We start from the raw sequence: 15,780 nt of genomic DNA on the forward strand, positions 1-15,780 counted from the left end.
TAGCTCTAGCCCACGACTACAACTTTCCATTGAGGCCCACCCGAGAAGGGAAGCGCAGTGGCCCAGGAACTGGGGTCCTGGTTCCTGCCACTCACAGGAGACGTGGCCTGAGGTCCCAGCTCCTGAGGGGGGAGCAATGGATGACAGTGCCTACTTCACTCCCCACCATCTCTCTCTCTCTCTAGAAGGATCTTCAATCAAGAAGCTAACTGTACGAACTGAGCAGTTAGAAAAAGAAGAGCAAATGAAACTCAAAGTTCCCACGAGGAACAGATTAGAGCAGATTAGAGCAGGAATAAAGAACAGAAATCAATCATCGGACAGACCGGAAGTTAGCTCTTTGAAAAGATCAACAAGTTGAAATCGTTTGCCTAAACCGAGACAGGATTCAAATTACTAAACTCAGATAGGAAAGAGAGAGTAGTTTTACAGAAATCGAGAGGTTCCTGAGAACTCTGGGAATAACTGTATCACCAGTTGAATAACTTGGATGAAATGGACATATTCTTAAAAACTGATTTTTTTTTTTAAAGAAGAAAAACAACGGAGAGGACCAGTAACCAGTTAGGAGACTGAATCAGCGATCAGCAAGCTCCTGACAGAGAAAAGCCTGGAACCAGCTGCCTGCACTGGCGAACCCACAGAACGCTTCAGCAGTTAATACCAGGCCATCTAATTGTTTCCCAGCAATGAAAGGGAACATGTTATATAGTCTGAATTATGTCCCCCTAAAATTCCTAGATTAAAATCCTTATCTTGAGTACCTTACAATGGGTCTACACCTGGAGATACGTCTTTGAAAAGGTGAGGGAGTCAGCATAACATCACCTGGGTGGGTCTAATCTCGTACCAGCTGGAACCGGTGTGCTTATGAGAGGAAGAGGTTTGGGCGCGCACACACACACACACACACACGCACAGGCTGCGTGCAAGTCGGCAGAGCAGGGCCTCAGCAGAAACCACATCTGCAAACACTCTAAGACGGAATGGTGTCTGCTACCTCAACTGCCCGGCCTGAAGCACTCTGTTAGAGCAGCAACTAGCAAGTGACCCCAGAACACTTCCTAACGCCACCTGTGAGGCTGGCACTACCCTGATACTAAACCAGACAGACACCCTAGGCAGAGCACTGGTGAATACACAGCCAACACCTTTGACAAAACCAGTGAGCCCACTGCGGCAGCCCAGCAGAAGGATTCTACTCGGAATCCAGGAACGGTTTAAGACACCACGAGTCCCTGGAACACGCTGCCTTCACAGAATGAAGGGGCAAACGTACGTGATCAGCTCAACTGAAGCAGGAGAAGCATCGACAAAACTCAACTTCATCACCCAAGTCCTCCAAGAACCAGAAACAGAAGGACACTCCCTCCACACGACAAAAGCTAAAGACGGAAACCCACAGCTACAGCCACCGTCGTACGCAGCGGCCAAAGACCACACGTTTCCTTCGCTTGGGAAGGCCTGCTTAGGCCTCGCTGCTCGCCTTAAGAAGGGGAGTTCTAGCCAGGGCAACTAGGCAACAAGAAGAAACACTGGGGCCCGGCGGGGTGGTCTAGAGGCTAAAGTCCTCGCCTTGAACGCGCCAGGATCCCATATAGGCGCCAGTTCTAATCCCGGCAGCTCCACTTCCCATCCAGCTCCCTGCTTGTAGCCTGGGAAAGCAGTCGAGGACAGCCCACAGCCTTGGGACCCTGCACCCGCGTGGGAGACCTGGAAAGAAGTTCCTAGTACCTGGCATCGGATTGGCGCAGCACCGGCCGTTGCACTCACTTGGGGAGTGAATCATCGGACGGAAGATCTTCCTCTCTGTCTCTCCTCCTCTCTGTATATCTGACTTTGTAATAAAATAAATAAATCTTAAAAAAAAAAAAAGAAGAAGAAACACTGAAAGATACCCAAATTGAAAACAGGATTATTTCTGCTTTCAGGTGACATGATTGATAGATAGGAAAACCCTATAGAATCTATCAAAATGCTGCTATAATCAATAAATACACATCTAGCCATGTTGCAGGGCATGCTATCAACTCACAAAAAATCAGTGGTATTTCTATATGTTGAAAAGGAAAATCTGAAAAGGAAATTATTAAATCAATCCCACTCACAATTCCATCAAAAACCAATAAAACACTTAGAAATAACTTTAGCTGAAGACTTGAATAATGCATATACCAAAAACTATAAAACATTGCTGAAGGAAATTTTAAAAGACACAAATCAAAACCAAGACATCCTGTATTCATGCCTGGAGACTTCACATACAGATGGAACTATATCAACATTAGAAATGCTTATGCTTCAAAAGTTCTCTTAATAAAGTGAGATGGGGCCCATCATGCTAGCCTAGTGGCTAAATCCTCGCCTTGCACGCACAAGGATCCCATATGGAAGCCAGTTCATGTCCTGGCTGCTCCATCTTCCCATCCAGCTCCCTGCTTGTGGCCTGGGAAAGCAGTCAAGGACGGCCCAAAGCCTTGGGACCCTGCACCTGCGTGGGAGACCCACAGGAAGCTTCTGGCTCCTGGCTTCAGATCAGCTCAGTTCTGGCTACTGAGGCCACTTGGGGAGTGAACCAGCAGATCTTTGTCTCTCCTCTCTGTAGATCTGACTTTCCAATATAAATTGAATGTATAAATAAATGAATAAATCAGAAATGACAGCCACAAAACAAGGGAATATATTTACAAATAATTTATCTAATAATGAAATAAATAAATAAATCTAGAATGAAGGAAGAACTTCCACACCCCAACAACATAAAATCAACCAGCCTGATTTAAAGGGCAGCAAACCACCTGACTGGACATGGCTCCAAAGAAAACAAGGCAGACAGCTGATAAGGCTATGGACAGAGGCTCGGGAGGCTGGAGTTGTGGTAGGACAGGTTGGGCAGCTGTCTGTGACGCCAGCGTCCCATGTGAGTACCTGTTCGAGTCCCAGTCCCACTTCCCATCCAGCCCCTCACTAACTGGAAGGCAGCAAATGGTACAAGTTCCCTGAGCTCCTGCCATCCACACGGGAACCTGGACGGAGTTCCCTGCTCCTGACCCGGTCCTGGCCACTAGGACCATTTGGGAAGTAAATTTAAATGGAAGAACTTTGTCTCTTCCTCTCATTGTAACTCTGCCTTTCAAATGAGATAAATACACCTTATTTATTGGAAATAATAATAATAAATAAGCACTCAACTGGCGGAACCACTTTCAACCAGTACATATTGCATTCGCCACTTCCTCCAGGTCTCCCAAGTGGGTAGCGACGGCCCAGGCATTTGGGCCACCTTCCGCAGGGAGCTGGGTTTGAAATGGAGCAGCTGGGACACGAACTGGAGCCTGTATGGGATGCCAGCATTGTAGGCAGCATCTTTACTTGCTACACACCAACTCTGACTTCTGAACGCATTACTTCTATGCTAGATGAAAAAAATCACATTTTGGATTTGTGAGTATCGCCAAGGTTCACCAACCATTAACATTTTGGTGCTGTCATTTCCTCCCCCCTTTTTTAGCCAGCCCTGGGGAGATAACAGCTGCGCCAGGTCACACCCAAATCCAGACCTCTGCCTGGGCCAGGGACTAGAAGAAATAAACTCTGAAATCTATGTGACAAAGCACTGGATCTAGAAACACACACACACACACACACACACACACACACACACACACTCCTACAACTCAAAAATAAAAGAGGGAAATGATCCCATTTTTTTAATAAAGTTAAAAGAATGAAGTTGACACTTCCCAAAGGAAGACATGCAAATTGGCCAACCAGCATGAAACAGTGGTTCAGTGTCCCGAGTCATCGGGGAAGTGTCAACGCACAGCACTACACACCCACCAGCGTGGTCAAAGTCAGAACGAGTGCCAACACCTGCTGCGGGCGAGGATGTGGGGCAACGGGAACTCACACACACTGCTCTGGGGGTGGGGGGAGTGCAGCCAGAGCACAGAGGGGTTGGGTGGTCTCGCACAAATCTAAATATACTCCTCTGTGACCCCCGGAGTCCTCGCCTAGCTATAGACCCAGGAGACGTGAGTTCACGTGCCTACTGAAAACCTCACGGCACAACCGTCAGAACAAGTGGAGGTGGGCCAGCACAGCAGGGCCATGGAGTAAGTCACCGCTTGCAACGCCGGCATCCCACAGCAGAGTGCCAGCCGGAGCCACACCTGCTCTGCTTCTGATCCATAGTTCCTGCTCATACGTCTGTAAGGACAATGCATGATGGCTTCAGGGCCACATGGGTCCCTGCCACAACCAGGAGGAGTTCCTGCCTTTGGCCTGGCCCAGGAATGAAAAGATCTCTCTCCCTCTCTGTGACTCAGCCTTCAAATGAATACATACATACGTACCTTAAAAAAAATTAACCTGTTGTGAATGACCTTTGCTCTTTTTGTTAACAACTAATTTATTTATTTATTTATTTATTTTATTTGTTTGAAAGGCACAGCTCCAGAGACAGAAGGGGAGTCAGAGACCTCCTAGCTCACTCTCCCAAAATGGCCACAGCAGCCAGGGCTGGACAGGCACCGGAAACTTCATCTGGTCTCCTGAACGGGTACAGGAGACCAAGCACCTGGACGGCCCTCCATAGCTTTCCTGGGCACATTAGCAGGGAGCTGGATCAGAAGCAGAACTGCCAGGACTCAAACAAATACCTATACGTGATGCTGGCACGACAGGCAGCAGCTTTCCCTGCTATGCCACAATGTCAGCCCCAAGAAAAAAATCATTTAAAAAGCAGTAAGGAGGGTGAGGTGACAAAATTATATAATAAAATATGAATCCGCAAAGGGTCTTTCTAGTACCCAGGAGGTGAGTGCTCACCGTACAATTCTTTCAACCTATCTATATGTGCTAAATTTTTATATTAAGATACTAGAGGTGGGGCCAGTGCTGTGGTGTGCCTGGGATCCTCCATGAACTCCAGTTCCATGGCTAATGATTACTCCACTTTTAACCCAGATTCTTGTGGATGCACCTGCAGTGGCTCAAACACTGGGCCCCTGTACCCACGTGGGAGACCCACATGGAATTCCTGTCTCCTGGCTTAGGCCTGGGCCAGCCCTGGTTAACTGGGGACATTTGGTGAGTGGATCAGTGGGTGGAATGTTTCTGTCTGTCTATTTTGTGCCTTTCAAATAAAAATAAGCAAATAAAAAAATCTTTTTTAAACCATTGGCAGTCATGATAGCAAGAGAATACTTAAAAATAAATGAATTTATGGGGACATGTTCACTGGGAAAAAAAAAACCCTGATGATTACACAAAAACTGTGAAACTTCAAAAGAATTTGTTGTTCTTTTAAAGACAGAAACCAAAGACCCAAATCTCTATCAGGTTAGTTTCAAGGAAAACAAGGCAGGACCAAGGGAAATATTCCAATTCAGCTTGAATGACCTGGCCTGTAACTCGGGAATTCTCTCCAGGGACAACAGAGGACATTCTGATGAATGAGTGATGAACATCCCAAGAGTGAGTCACCGCCCGTTGTGAAAAAGAGGAAAAGACCAAGCCAGGCCATAAACAGGTGCAGCGGGACACAACCCCAGCAGAGGGCGACTGCGCCCCCTGGCGGCCCTGGGCAAAGCCAGCGCTGGAAGTTTCCTCCAGACCCGCCCATGGTCCCCTCTGTCTCTCCTCTGCCCCGGTCATGGGTGCCTTTCAAACGATACCCTTGCTCTAACTCCCGTGGGAATGAGGAAAGCTAACTTCAAGCCAGGTAAATTTTCCGTGAAGATTAAAAAACAATCTGATTCACTCCCAACACCACCTGACCCTGGCCGGGCCTCCTGCTTGGAGATCGGAAGATAGCGGCCTTCAGGAATTCCACCAGGCCCTTTGCAGAGCAACAGGCAACAACACCGTCCCATTAGATTCCATTTAAGATACAGATAGGAGGCGATAGGAGGAGCTGTAATGGACTCCTCAAGAGGTCCCTCAAGTTTGGAGACCTGGGGGGCGGGGGGAAGCAGGGATACAGGGGCCGGCTGCCAAAGGTGGGGCTCTGCGGCTGAGCAAGGACCCACTTCCTGGTCCCCACACAGGCTCTATTCTTTCCAGAACCCAAGCCAGCTGTTTACCTGCGCGGCCCACTGGATTTGCGTGTGCCAGGCACCCAGCAAGGCGTCATAGAGTCCCGTGAGCTGCCGGTCCAGGGGGAGGTCACTCTGGCATAGCTCCTGCCAGGCTGTCAGGAGCTGCACCTGCAGAGCCAGCACAGAGAGGGCTAAGGCAGGGTGCCTGCCGTCCTGGCACTCGGGTACCCACGGAGGTCCCACGACTTCCTAACAAGACCGATGGTCACCGTCCAAGCTGGGCCCTGTTCCCACCTAGTGTCGCCCTTCATCCCACCCCACATGCACTCCACCCCTCTCTTGGACAGACCCCAGACATGGCTTGGAGGGTTCGCGGAGGCCTCCTGTCCCAGCCTTACTGCTTAAAAGACCCAGAGGCATCAGGCTTGAAGGAACTGAGCTTAACCCAGCAAGCTGTTGTTTGTTTTTTAGTAACCCAATTTCCACAACCCTAGAAAACGTAAGTAATTCTTGAAGCTGGCTCGGGGCATGAAGACGCTTAAGGCATGACTTCAAGGACAAACATGAGACTAAGACAGCTTTTCACGTCTGCACCTGATTCAGCTGCTATGCACTAAAGACGCAGCAAACCGAGGGCGCCACCTGGCAAGGAAATGAATCCAGGCCTGCGACAAGGGCACCCCCTAGTGGATGCTGAGAGAAAGCAGAGACTTGGTGGGGACTTGCGCATTCCAGTCGCCGCAGCGCACCTCCTGAGCTTCTCACCTTGTGACACTTGTAGTAGTATGCAAGGAGCTGGGGCATCCGGTCAATCTCCGTAAAAATCTTCACGAATGCTTTGGACTGGTCTAAGGGACAACAGAAGACATGCGTTATGTTGCTTTCAGAGAAAAGATTTACCAGGCTGAGCTAGCTAGTAGGCCAAGGTTACTGCTACCTGGGAGAGAGCATTTAATCTGCACGGAAGGAGGCTGGCTAAGACACCTACTTCTCACAGTAGAGAACCTGGGTTCTATGGCCTGACTGGGCTTCTAAGTCCAGCTTCTGGTTAACGCACACCCTGGGAACTCCAGGGATGGATGGCTCAGGTAACTGGGTTCCTAGCACCCCCGTGGAAGAGATAGACTGAGTTCCCAGCTCCTAGATTCAGCCCTGGGGACAGTTCTGGCCATTGCAGGCATCTGGATAGTGAACCAGTGAATAGAAGCACTCTCTCTTTCTCTCTCTCTCTCTTTCAAAGTAGCAGCAGCAGTTCCTACCTAGCTAACAAACTAGCTCATGTTTGGAGATCGTAAATTTGAAAAACAGGTCAAGTTACCTGCAGGACGCATGACTCAACAAGCCGACATTTAAGCCCTGGCTTGTGAAAATCCTGTTATTGCTGCTGTAGGATGTAGCATGCTGCTGTAGGATGACACATGTGCACAGCAATCACTACATAGGAATGGCATGACTGCCCACAGACAGGCCGAGGGCAGGAAGAAGCCGGGGGTGTCCACTCGGGGCTGTGCCGGTCCAGGTCCTAACTGGCCACTATCACTAGCAGGTATCCACAGTAGCTGCTCCACATGTGACGGGGGAGGCGCCTGAGGCCCCGGGTCAGCGGCAGGACCGCCTGGCCAGAATGCAGGTGGACCCTCTGGAAATGGCGCTATGCAGGTGAACCCTCTGGAAATGGCGCTGTTCGCCCAGCTGACCTATAAAGGCAGTGCTTTCACGTGACTCCTGCTGATATTTACATGACCTGAAAAACATGCAGACGGACAGGCAGGCCTCTAACGGTGGTGCCAACGACACAGCAAGCTCTTCAGTGCCCCAGGGCCTACGTACTTACTGTGCCTGCAATCATTTTTTTTTAACATGTATTTATTTATTTGAAAGGCAGAGCAACAGACAGAGAGTGTGTCTCCCCTGCTGATGAGCTCCTCAAATGGCTGCTACAGCCAAGGCTAGGCCAGGCTGCAGCCAGCAGCCAGGGACTCCATCCAAGTCTCCCACGTGGGTGGCAGGGACCCAGGTACTTGGGCCATCAGCTGCTGCCTCCTGGGTGCATCAGCAGGGGGGTGGATCGGGAGTGGAACCCACCCTGGTCCTTTGACATGGGATGCCAGTGTCACGGGTGGCGGCTTAACCTGCTATGCCAAATCACCAGTGCCTATGACGACCTGGCTTCTAATCAGCCAGCCTACACCAGTCTGTCCCTGCCACTCCGTGTAACATCATCTCTTCTTAGAATAAATCGTAATCTCTGCTTGCTTGATTTAGATACCTAGACACTAGCTTATTGTTTTCCCACCCACGGAAACATCAACTCAATAACAGCTGTGACCTTTCCTGTCTCCAGAAATACACAACAAACAGTAAGTATGCATAAACACATGCTAAAGTAATGGTTGTTTTTAAACACGCTGTCAGCATCAAAAGTGTTCACATTTTTAAAAAAATCAATAAAAGTAGCATGTTCATGGTTAAAAAAAATAGAAAACAAAAAGACAAGAAATAAGAAGAACTGCCTAGGATCTTATTTCATGGTGTTAAACACTGTTTAACACTTAGGTAAACATTCTAAGAATATTTTTTTAAGTTTGTGTTTATTTCACTTATTTGAGACAGAGAGATCTCCCAACTATTAATTCACTCCTCCCACGATAGCCAGGGCTGTTCCAGGAGCTGGCCACTCAATCCAGGTCTCCCTGTGGGGGGCACAGACCCGACAGCGTGGGCCACCACCCCGCCTCCCTCCCCGAGTAAGCCGGAAGGGACCAGGGGCTGGAGCATAACTAAACAGCTCCCAGTGGACACACAGGTGCACGGATGGGCAGACGTGCTAAATCCAATGTGGCAAAGGGCTGATGCTCCAACCTAGACGGTGTGCTCATCGTACTCGGGTCGACTCTGCTGTCTGTTTGGAGATGCCTGACACAATGCTGAAAACGTGCATCAGAACATCACAGAGCTCCTGCCAACCTAACGGGGTCCCTCGTCCAGCGAGTGACGCTCCGACACAGGTGCTTGCTCTTATGAGGATTTATTGAAGGACAAACTAATTATATAACATAACAAAACAAGAAATCCAGGTATAATACAGAAGGGCAGTAACTACAGCATATTTACAGGCTTCCTCTTCTACTACTACTACTACTCTACCACTACTCCTCTTTGTTCTTCTTTTTGTTCTCTCTCAAACTTAGGTTAAAACCCTATCAACGGGCTTGGCAGCATGGCCTAGTGGCTAAGGTCCTCGCCTTGATCCCATATGGCCGCTGGTTCTAATCCCGGCAGCTCCACTTCCTCTCTGTCTCTCCTCCTCTCAGTGTATCTGACTTTGTAATAAAAATGGAAAAAAAAAAAAAAAAAAAAACCCTATCAACAGCCAATTCCAACAGGGCTGCTTGGCCACCCATCAAACACACCAATCATAGCCTTGATCACGCACGCACACACCAATCACAGCTCTGATCACGCACACACTATGCAAACTGCATGAGACCTTGAACCAATCTTCTGCAACTTCCTAAAACTTGTTTACTGCCTTTGTGCCGTGAGAAGACAATAACAAGCGCCATCTTGGGGCATAGTCCCGCTCTCCACACCAACCCATATAAATTCATCAGTATCGAGGCACTCTAAAGCCTGAAGACGCAGAAAGAGGAGGGCCCAGAGGTGAAGAAGGGCCCAGGCTCACCTACGGACTGCGAGGTGAATGCGGCGATGATCTGGGGGCTGGCCAGGGCCTCCAGCCGGTTCTTCAGCGCCTCCAGGTGCACACACTTCTCGGAGTAATCCGGGGTGTCGACCAGCATCACGAGGCTGTTCTGCATGCCCGTGAGCTTGGCAGAAATCACAGCCACATCCTTGGAAAAGGCCACAACAGGAGGACGTCATCTGAAAAGACCTCTGCCACTTGCAGTGCTCAAGAAAACGCAATTTCTTGAACACAAGAAAAAGCAATTCACAAAATAAGAAAGTGGCCCATAAAGTCACTGTGCTCAATAGAATGAGTCTTCAAATAAATGCTCTTTAACGCAGGGAACTCTCAAAGAAACGAGACGCATATCATAAAGGCAAAGGCATGTGACACAACTTCAGCAGGCTTGTGGGAAAATGAAATCAATTTATTTTAATGCAAAACAAAATTTGAAATCCCTACATAGTTTTTCTATAATATGAACTTTCTGTTAACTTTATGAGGTTCTCTCTTATGAATGAACTTAAAACTATTTTGTGCCAAAATAATTTATCTTTAGTTTTCACAAGCTTTTCAAATCATCCCTATACTGCTGAATAGGTTCAAGAGTCTTAAAAATATTCACACCTTTTACTTGGTATTTGCTAGAACCCTGACCTAAGAAAATAATCAGAGAGATAGGTGTACTGAGGTATTAAAATTCATTAGTGTGATTTTACTGGTGTAATAACAAGAATTCAGAAGCAAGTGGAATTTTCTGTAACAAATAAACTAAAAAGTCATTCAAAATGGTGAGTTATGTTTTTGAAAAGAATTACATAACAAAATTTTTATAACTTAATGCCATAGAAATAGGCACTAGAGCTCCAATTTTGCTTCATACAATGTACATGTACCTAAAATCATTTGCATACATACAAGATATATTCATAAACACAAACATGGACATCCAGGGAAAAAAAATACCTAAGAGACACAAAAAGTATATTACTAAGACACAGGAACATCAATCATTTTGTTTGCTTCATTTTGTTTGCTTCTTTAAACAATTTCTGAAATTTTTAAGACACACATATATCAGACTTATAATAAAAAATAATAAACATTGTTTAAAAAAAAAAAAAAAACAAGCAGGCCCAGTGCAAAAGCTTAGTGGCTAAATCCTTGCCTTGATGTGCCGGGATCCCATATGGTCACCGGTTCTAATTCCGGCTGTTCCACTTCCCATCCAGTTCCCTGCTTGTGGCCTGGGAAGGCAATGGAGGATGGCCCAAAGCCTAGGGACCCTGCACCCGCGTGGGGGATCTGGAGGAAGCTCCTGGCTGCTGTCTTTGGATTGCCTTGGCTCTGGCCATTATGGCCGTTTGGGGAGTGAACCAGTGGATGGAACACCTCTCTCTCTATAAATTTGCTACCTCCCCTGCAGGCCCAGGGGGTGCATCACCCCTCCCACCCGTGTCTCACACTCTCGTTGAGCCCCCCATTACTAGCTGGGCATTTTCAGTGAGGCTTCTGAAAGCACTCCCCGTCAGGCAGCGGGAACAAACCAAAGGGGACCAGGAGAACTCAGAGCCGGAGCCAGAGCCGGTCCCATGGGCCCCAGCCTGCGCGGGAGGGCTGCTGTGTGCGGCTGCTGGCTCTCCCCACCGGTCTCATCAATGGCTCATCGAGGTTCCACCTAGATGAATTTCCCAGCTTCCCCTCGATGAGAAACCCACCTGAGTCTTGAAAGTGTCCTCGATGTCGGCGCTCAGTGTGCTCCACTTGTCCGCTTCCTGCAGAGACTCGGCAGCCAACTGCATCCTCGACTTCACCTGATCGATTTCCACCAACACCTGGGACAGAAACGAGGGCGGAGGTACCACAGGGCAAGTCCTTTCATAGGTGACATGAAACAAGCGTCGTGGCATGCCCCTCTCTTCAGGAGCTTCTGCATCCCCCAAAACACCAGTCACCAGACTCTGTTTATTGATCAGGTCCTGAACGATCAATAAGCTAAAAGATCGAGGCGGGGGGCGGGGAGTGTGAATGCTGGTAGGATTCTGAAATGAGAAGCAAACACCAGGCCCGGCACGGTAGCCTAGTGGCTACAGTCCTTGCCTTGCATGTGCCGGGATCCCAGATGGGCACCAGTTCATGTCCCAGCTCCCCCGTTTCCCATCAAGCTCCCTGCTTGTGGCCTGGGAAAGCAGTAAAGGATGGGTCAAACCCTGGGACCCTGCATCCGTGTTGGAGACCCTGAAGAAGATCCTGGCTCCTAGCTTCAGGTCAGCTTAGCTCTAGCCGTTGCGGCCACTTGGGGAGTGAATCAGTGGATGAAAGATCTTTCTCTCTGTCTCTCTTCTCCTTGGTATATCTGAATTTCTAATAAAAATAAATAAGGCATTAAACAAAGAAGCACCATGTTGCAGCACACTGGGACCGCAGCTTGACACATGTATACCCATAGATGAGGGCCAGTTCACATCCCCACCACTCTGCTGCTGATCCGGCTTCCTGCCACAGCATCCAGGGAGGCCGCAGAGGATGGCTCAAGTGCTTGGTCCCCTTGCTCATACAGGAGACCCAGATGGAGGTCTAGGTTCCTGACTTCAGCCTGGCCCAGCTCTGGCTGCTGCCAACTTTGGGGGTTTGAACCACAGGACAGAAGATTCTCTCTCTGCTTTTCAAAGAGATGAAAATAGTAAAAAAATGAACATTCACAAAAACATTTCGGGGTCAAGATGGGCTTCTCATGCATGATATTCTGTCCTAAATCCCTTAGGAGAGTAAGACTTTTTTTTTTTTTTTTTTTGAAAGTAAGAATCTAACGTTCAAGACAGAAGCCAAAATACCTGCATGGATTGCGACGTATCCTGCTCAAATTTTTGAATGTCTTCCTTGACGAGGATCATTTGTTCTTTCAGAAAAGACGCCTCCTGTTTCAGGGCTTCTATGTCACAGAGCACCTTGGGCATGTTCTGCAGGGCCTGGTGGCTTGTTTCTACAGGACAAACAAGACCAGAACAACACGACAGGTGACAATCAGAACAGTCACCAGTGACCAACAGGAAACGAGGCCGAGGAAGCCGAGGCTGGGGAAGGGCCATCTCTGCCAGGGGTTTTCTGGTCCTTGCCTCATTCAATGTCCATGCCAGCATTACCAGCTTCCTCTCCAGTGGAGAGAAGTGAGGCGCAGAGCGGAGGCTCCCCAGCCCACCTGGCACAGCGCTGAGACCAAGTGTCACACGCATTTGTGTCACAAGCTCTGTGTGCCACGAGCCTTTCTGTCCTGCTCCTTCCAGCCCCATGCCCAGATCCTCTGGCTTTGTGAGCTTTTTCCAGGTTGGTTTTTCTGCTCATTCCAACACTTTTTAGAAACAGACTTGACTGTTTCCTTGTTTACAGGATGGGGAGTGAGAAAGTATTATTTTGAAGGTCTACCCAATGTTGAGAAGAAAAAAAGTTTCTTTGATGGGTGACCTTTGAAAACAGTCTCCAGCTGCTCTGAAAATGAAATTGAGCTAAGAAAACCCTTACGGGTGTCCACCCAAAACATGCTGCTGCGGGAGTCGCCTTGGGACCTTCCCACCACCCGGTAGAGACAGAAATGGGTGACACAGCCCACACAACGCTCCTGTTTCAAACTTCAGCTGCCAGGGAGGCATTCCAATGGCCAACTACAAACGCTGGACCCTGACCTTGCTCTGGGTTCTGGTCCATCCTGCTCCTAACTGAACTCTTTGGGGGGGTGAGGCCAAGGACAAGAATAGAGACACATTTGCACTACAGGCAAGACCAAGCCTTGCACACGCCACTGACGTTTGCTGGGCTGACTTAGCCCTACCTTTCTGGCCAGCGTTGGTGTAAGCAGTCACTCCCCGGGAGGTGCAGTGGAAGCTGATGACAGAGAGAGCGACACCCCGAATGGAGATGCTGTACACGTTTTCAGAGAGTCTGAGGGTACATGGGCGGTGGCCCAGCAATGAGCTCCTGGAGGCCACGGTAGCCAGGCTGAAGGCGGTCCACAGCACAATCACCCACGGTTCCTCGTTCAGTGGATGCGGGGGCAGCCCGTTGTTCACGGCTACCGCATCTCTGGACACGGCTGCTGGCACCTGGGCTGCCCAGCGAGATTCACCGGACTGCTCCTTCACAGGAGCATCAGTTTGAGTCCCGGCTGCTCCACTTCCAGTCCAGCTCCCTGCATATGGCCTGGGAAACGCAGCAGCTGCAAATGACCCAGATCCTTGTGCCCCTGCCACACATGTGAGAGACCTGAATGAAACTTCTGGCTTTGACAGGCCCCGGCTTGGTTGTTGCAGCCATCTAGGGAGTGAACCAGGGAATGGAAGATTCTCTCTCTCTCCCCCTCTCTAACTCTTTCAAATAAACAAATTTTAAAAATTGCACCCTACATCTGAACTGGAGCATCACGCACCTGTTCACCGGGTATGCACGGCCTGCACAGTAATGCAGCAAGAAGCAGCCGGCCGGTTTGTTCAGGCAGCGCTTTCATAAATGGTGGCATCCCTGATGGTGGACGGCTGTTTACCATTAAGCTACCTTTCCGAAGACAGTTACAAAGGAAGTTGAAATAGCTGAGGGACTGGGGTTCCTCCTGGCTCTGGCCCCAACCCAACCCTGGCCTGTGCAGATATTTGGGGAGTGAATCACCAGATGAAGGGCTCTTTTTCTCTCTTACTCTGAGTTCCAAGTAAATAAATTAAACAAACAAAATAAAAATCTTGGGTCTGAGGCAGGTGTTTAGCCCGGCAGTTCAGACCCTAGCTGAAACTCCCTGTGCAATGTTGGAAGGCCTGGGCTTAATTCCCAGCTCTAGTTCCTCTTAATGCACACCCCAGGAGGTAATAGTTGGGTCCCTTAACCCAACCCATGTGGGAAACCTGGATATGACACGAACCAGCAGACAGAATCAATATAACCTTCTCTCTTTCCCTGCCACTCAATAATAATAATAATAATGGGGTCCGGTGTGATAGCGTAGCAGTTCAAGTCCACGCTGGGACCCCATATGGGCACCGGTTCTAATCCCGGCAGCCCCACTTCCCATCCAGCTCCCTGCTTGTGGCCTGGGAAAGCAGTAGAGGACAGCCCAAAGCCTTGGGACCCTGCAGCCATGTGGGAGACCTGGAAGAAGCTCCTGGCTCCTGGCTTTGGATTGGCTCAGCTCCAGCTGTTGTGGTCACTTGGGGAGTGAACCATCCGACGGAAGATCTTCCCCTCTGCCTTTCCTCCTCTCTGTATATCCATTTTCCAATCAAAATAAATACATCTTTAAAATAATAACAGCAGCTTGAGCTCTGGAAGCAGTTTTGCTTGAGTTCAATCAAGGCTCTAACATTCATGAGCAATATGCCACTTCTCCCAGTCTGTTTCTGAAGCCAGAAAGTAGTAATAGCAACAATGCCAATCTCAAGAATTACCCTTGCAGCCAGTGTTATGGTCTAGCACATTAAGCTGCCACCTGCAATGCCAGCATTTCATACAGGCACAGGTTCAAGCCCCAGCTATTCCACTTCCTTAAAAAAAAAAAGTATTGGAAATGCAGACCAAATCTACAGAGAGAAGGAGAGACTGAGGGAAAGATTTTCCATCCACTGGTTCACTCCCTAAGCAGCCAGTCATGAGCCAGAAGCTTCTTTCAGGTCTCTCACACAGGTGCAGGGCCCCAAGGACTTGAGCCGTCCTCCACTGCTTTCCCAGGCCATAAGCATGAAGCTGGATGGGAAGTGGAACAGCCAGGACACAAACCAGTGCTTATATGAGGTCCCAGTGCATGTAAGGCAAGGATTTAGCCATTGAGCCATCACACCAGGCACAGTTGCTCCACTTTTGATCCAGATCCCATCCTCTGGTTCACTCCCCAAAAGGCCACAAGAGCCAAAAGATGAGTTGATCTGAAGCCAGGAGCCAGGAGTCTCTTCCACGTCTCCCACGTAAGTGCAGGGGGCCCAAGGACTTGAGCCCAAGGACTTCACTTTATTTTATCAGCATGCTTTGTTTTATCAGCACCCCACTGCTTTCCCAAGTCATAAGCAGGGAGCTGGA

The 15,780-nt window shown here is 48.9% G+C and overlaps 1 protein-coding gene across 2 annotated transcripts in view; it reads right to left on the reverse strand.

The window, feature by feature from the left end:
- Window positions 1-15,780, reverse strand: part of COG7 (component of oligomeric golgi complex 7) — a 51,303-nt gene that overhangs the window by 33,697 nt on the left and 1,826 nt on the right. For both annotated transcript variants that reach the window (XM_004586816.2, XM_058681116.1), the window contains exons 2-6: window positions 12,564-12,712; window positions 11,448-11,564; window positions 9,727-9,895; window positions 6,807-6,889; window positions 6,087-6,209 (exon numbers count right to left, since the gene is read on the reverse strand). In XM_004586816.2, the coding sequence (XP_004586873.2) occupies window positions 6,087-6,209; window positions 6,807-6,889; window positions 9,727-9,895; window positions 11,448-11,564; window positions 12,564-12,712 (641 nt within the window). The remainder of the gene's footprint in view (window positions 1-6,086; window positions 6,210-6,806; window positions 6,890-9,726; window positions 9,896-11,447; window positions 11,565-12,563; window positions 12,713-15,780) is intronic.

Source organism: Ochotona princeps, chromosome 24 (assembly GCF_030435755.1).
Source record: "Ochotona princeps isolate mOchPri1 chromosome 24, mOchPri1.hap1, whole genome shotgun sequence".
In the NCBI taxonomy this organism is placed as follows: Eukaryota; Metazoa; Chordata; class Mammalia; order Lagomorpha; family Ochotonidae; genus Ochotona; species Ochotona princeps.